Here is a 4,893-nt window from a genome sequence, read left to right on the forward strand (position 1 = left end):
GAATCCCCCTCTGGTAGGATGCCGGAAAAGGCCCCAAGATGGGATCTCACGGGTACAGAAGGTTGTGGCGGTGGAAAAGTATTTTTGTGGCTCTTTTTGGGGGTTCTGAAATATATGAGAATATATAGGAGGAACAAGTAGGTCGGTGGACTCCCGAGGGGGCCACAAGCCAGGGGGTGCCCCCCTAGGGCGCGCCCCTACGGCTTGTCGCCGCCTCGTGGGTCTTCTAACTTGGACTCCAATTCCTACGAGTGTCTTCTGGTTCAAGAAAAATAATCCCGAAAGTTTTATTCTGTTTGGACTCCATTTGATATTCTTTTTCCGCGAAGCTAAAAAAACAAGAAAAAAACACAAACTGGCACTGGGCTCTAGGTTAATAGGCTAGTACAAAAAATAATATAAAATAGCATATTAATGCATATAAAACATCCAAAACAGATAATATAACAGCATGGTACAATAAAAAAATTATAGATACGTTGGAGACGTATCAGGTTTTGGTGCCGCAGTCGACTTAAATAGCCGAGCAAGGCACTACACGGCCCGCCAGAGCTGCGCCACGCGGCGCCACTGGTCCGACGGAGGAGACGGGCTTCTGGCCACCGAGTTTGATGGCGTTTCCGGCTGGGACAACTTCGCCAGTCCGACGTGGTGGGCGTGCCCGGGCGCCCACATATCCACCCCATATTTGAGCTGGATATGAAGGGTGCCGGTCAGCCCGGGCGTTTGAGACCCGTTTAAGGCGTTCGTCTGGGTCAAAAAAACGTGACCGGTCAATGACCGGGTGACCTACCTGGGCGTATGAGATGAGTTTGAGACGCCCGACTGTAGATACTTTAAGGTCCCCCACCTCTCAGCACCAAGATATCAGCCAGCTAGGAGATCGTTGGATTGTTGAGGCAAGTCGTTAGATTTAGTTGGATCAAGATTTTCTGGCGTCTGGATAAGCGCCCGCAGCCAATTAATTTCAGCTCGTGTGAGGAAAAAAAAGTGAAGCGCCCGACGACACAGTTTGCTTCGACGCCAACCTACATCCTGGTTTTGGACGGGAATCCCTCGTAACGGCTGGGAAACTGATCCTGGCGTCCGCTGTTAGCGCCTGCGTTGTAGATGCCCTCAGAAGCCTCTGCTTTCACCGGCGTGACCTCTCACTTCTCCGCCGCGAGTAGCAACGCCCATCGGACCTTCCGCTTCTCCACCACGAGCAGCAACACCGGTCGGACCTTTCTTTTTCCAGCCACGAGCAGCGACGTTGGCCGAACATCCTCCCTCCCTACCACGAGCAACGAGCAACACCGGCTGGGCCTCTCCCTTCTCCGCATGGAGCAGCAACGCCGGTCATGGCCCCCCTCCCGCCGCGAGCAGCCAAGCCCCCCCCTCCCAAATCCCCATTGCGAACAGTCGCCTCTCTCTTCTCGTCCCTTCTTTTCCGGACGCTCTGAATTGGGAAACCAACACTTGTTGAACCCTCCGCTAGCTTGCTCTCGCGAGATGCCGCCGGGACTATTGCTGCCGCGTGAGGATCTAATTGCTTTTTTTTATGTGTGAGGGTGCCTTGTGCTATTTTGTAGGGACCTTATTGTATATTCAATTGGTCTATACGGGATCCATTATGCTGACGTAAAAATCGTACCGTAAATTTTCACATATTCATTTTAGGGGGAGTATACTGCTTCTTGAGGACAAGGTTTTAGCGGATCTATTAGAGATGCTATTACACTTTAAAATCCATTGCAGCTGCAATCCATGTACATTACCGTTCTTCAACCAAGTATACAGTTCTAAAAAAACAAATATACAACCCAAGCGTACTTTACGTATTTCTTATTTTCACGTGGCGTATGTGCAGGCCTAATTTAATGACACTTTTGATTCAAGTAATAGTGTAATACTTACAAACTACGCCACATGTCCATTTTGTATACTTTTCACCAGTAGCTTAGCCGACGAAGCGGTCCCCACCACCGCGAGAACAAAACCAACGGCGATCATCGCCGCATTCAGCACGACGACATGCCGCGATAACCGGCCCCAACGGATCTTGACGTAAAACGCGCATGGGAATATGACCGAGATGGCCACGCTGATGAGCGAGCCGGTGAGGCTGAGCACGTACTGGAAGTATGGAACCGAGAGCGCCAGCGCCAGGATGATGAGAAGCCCCGCCGAGCCGATGCTTCCGCGGATGATTATCCGGGCACGAGGCCCCATGGTCGCCGGCAGGTGGTGCTCGAGCTGAATGGCGAAGGGCGCGAACTCGAGCGCGTATTTGGTGACCGGCGTGAGCACGGTGGCCCAGAGCGCCACTTTGGTGACCAGCAGCCCCGGCGGCATGCTGAGCGTGACCTGGGAGTTCACGCTGGGACCGAAGAGGCTTGCGCCGACAAACGCGAGGGCCGTGTAGAGCAGGGCGACCATGGAGAAACTCGTGACGGAGACCTTGGTGAAGCTCGAGGGGTCCTTCATGGCCGTGTAGATGTTGGGGAAGACGATGTGGCCAGCGTAGCTGAACATGTAGAGGCCGGACACCGTCGGGATCTTGTCAAGCCTGAGGACTGGGATGTGCTTGCCCAGGCCGACACTGCCGAAGGCCGCGGTGCAGAGGATGGTGACGAAGATGACCATCGACATGAGGATGCCGGCGAAGGAGAGGCAGGAGATGGAGGACAGGTTCCTTAGCCAAAGGCTGGGAAGAGCCACCAGCACGGCGATGACGGTGAGCAGCTGCGTGGTGCTGAGGCGCAGCCATGGTATTGGCAGGTGGAGGCGGACACCGGCGAAGACGAGCGGGATGTTGTCGCTGAGGGAGATGGTGTAGGAGACCAGGGCGAAGAAGATCTCGAGGTAGATGAATGCCGAGGCGATCAGCCGGCCCTTGGAGCCGAACGCCTGTTGGCCAATATCCTGGTACGTTTTGGAGCGGGGCTCCTCGTCTAGGCACTTGCCGATGATGTGCGCTGTATAGGCGCACATGATGCCGAGGCCGACCAGGAGGAAAATGGAGGCCCAGCCGCCATTTTCCAAGGCGTAGGGAGTGGAGAGCTGCCCAAGTCCTGGAAAAAAATGAATTGGTGATTTAGTTAACTAGGTCTAATCAATGAGACTGGATTTTATACTCTCGGGTGTACTACACCCAAATTTCAATTTTTTTAAAAAAAAAAACATGATCAAACTAACTGGAAAAAATCTGTAACTTTGAGACATCAAATTTGATCAAATGTTCGAGCTAGCTAACTACCAAATTTCAGCCAGAAATAACATCAGAGGAGCTCTTACCAAAAAAGACAAAAACAATCTTCAAAGTTTGGTGCACTGTTTGAGAAGTGATTTTGTTTTTTTCCGTGAGAGCTCCTCAGATGTTTTCTTTGGCTGAAATTTTGCAGGAAGCTCAAACTTTGATCAAGTTTGATGTCTCGTAGTTTCAGATTTTTTGGAGTTTGTTTGATCGCGTTTTTTTCAAGTTTTTGAAACTCGGATGTAGTACACCCGAGAGTAGCCACACCTTTGCCCTAATCAAGTCTCGGTCAAGTGACATAACATGTAAGAAAGAAAAAAAAACTCAAAAAATACATGGATCTCAATATAAAATCTCACGAATATAAGCATCGACTGAGACATAACCAAGTCTCAGTCAACTAAGATTTAGCAAGACTGTTTAGAGGTTAAAGCTGCAATATTCGGTCAAAATCAAAGAAGAAGAAATGTTATAGTATGCGCACTTTTCAAAACTTTTGGATCAACATGTAACCATGCATCAGTCCATCACCAATTCATGTTACTATATAATCTACAGACGAGAAACTTTTGGAGTACCAGCACACTAATTCTTCATTCTGTACTTTGATCATGAATAATGTGTAGCGTTCAGGTGACTATATATGAGCTACAAACTGCACCAGCTGAACATGAAGTCATTCCGACATTTAAAATGTGAGGCACAAAGCATATACTATATGTATACGTGGCGTAAGCATTTTACCTATGAGCATGCCAACCATGTTGATGACCGACTGGGCAAACGTGCTGGTAGGCTTGCTGTGATGCTGCTGAGTGATGGATGCCATGGCCGCGACCCTCCCCCCGCAAGCGGCTGCCGTCTCCTCCTGACACGGCTTGCCTGCTTCGACGTCGCAGGCATCGCGGCCCCTGCTCAGCTGCTGCGCCGCGAGCCGGGCGCCGTGCATGCTCTCGCTCGCCACCTGCTTAGGCTGCGGGCACAGCAACTCGCACCACCGACTCGCCATTTCTGCTTCCGTTGGTGGTAGTAGCAGTAGTGGTAGTTAGGAGAAGCGTTATCTATACGTGCGGATTAGTGTATAGCTGAATGTGCCACTACACTTGTACACTCGCCTTGTGAAAAACGACGTTGTGCTCGTGCCTATTTATAGCAGTTTCTCGATCAGGGGTCGAGATGGAGAAGGAAGATACAACGTTCCAACTCGTCTATTAATAGGATTCTCCGCTTAGATATGGTCACTTCTTTTTCAGCCGAGTGGATGATTCTATTATTTATCGAGTGAGTGTCCGAGTGACAATGTGACATGTTCGGCAACCGCGCGAACCTGGGAATTAAGATGCGTAAAAGTATGGGAATGCCGGAGGAACCTCTCCCTGCACTGGTCGAGTATCTTCCAGGTGAATTGGATTTGGAGGCGGCGTGGCAAGCCCTGCGACAGCACTGCAGATGCCACTTGCATTCAAGTGGAGTCGGAATTCGAATTCGGATTCGGATTCCTCCGATCGAGCCAACGAGCAAGATGCTAGCTAGGTGGCGCCCGATTTGTTCCGGGAATGTGGCACAGGGTCCGGAAGCCACCACCCTCGTCCCACTTGAAGATCTAGTGCGTGGGGGGCATGGTAATTGGCACCCAATGCAAGCGGTCCAATGTTCAT

The 4,893-nt window shown here is 50.7% G+C and overlaps 1 protein-coding gene across 1 annotated transcript; it reads right to left on the reverse strand.

The window, feature by feature from the left end:
- Positions 1-1,899: 1,899 nt before the first annotated feature.
- Positions 1,900-4,244, reverse strand: LOC123082275 (amino acid transporter AVT1H-like). The gene is made up of 2 exons (XM_044504646.1): positions 3,980-4,244; positions 1,900-3,053 (listed from the first exon to the last, which is right to left on the reverse strand). Exons 1-2 carry the CDS (start codon positions 4,242-4,244, stop codon positions 1,900-1,902), a joined length of 1,419 nt encoding a protein of 472 aa, XP_044360581.1.
- Between the last annotated feature and the right edge of the window lie 649 nt (positions 4,245-4,893).

Source organism: Triticum aestivum, chromosome 4A (assembly GCF_018294505.1).
Source record: "Triticum aestivum cultivar Chinese Spring chromosome 4A, IWGSC CS RefSeq v2.1, whole genome shotgun sequence".
NCBI classification, from domain to species: Eukaryota; Viridiplantae; Streptophyta; class Magnoliopsida; order Poales; family Poaceae; genus Triticum; species Triticum aestivum.

Excerpts from the sequence above, each read along its gene's own strand:
- LOC123082275 (XM_044504646.1), bottom strand. The coding sequence starts at position 4,244 with ATGGCGAGTCGGTGGTGCGAGTTGCTGTGCCCGCAGCCTAAGCAGGTG. Across the intron at positions 3,054-3,979 it reads CATGGTTGGCATGCTCATAG|GACTTGGGCAGCTCTCCACT; the intron begins GTAAAATGCTTA and ends ATTTTTTTCCAG.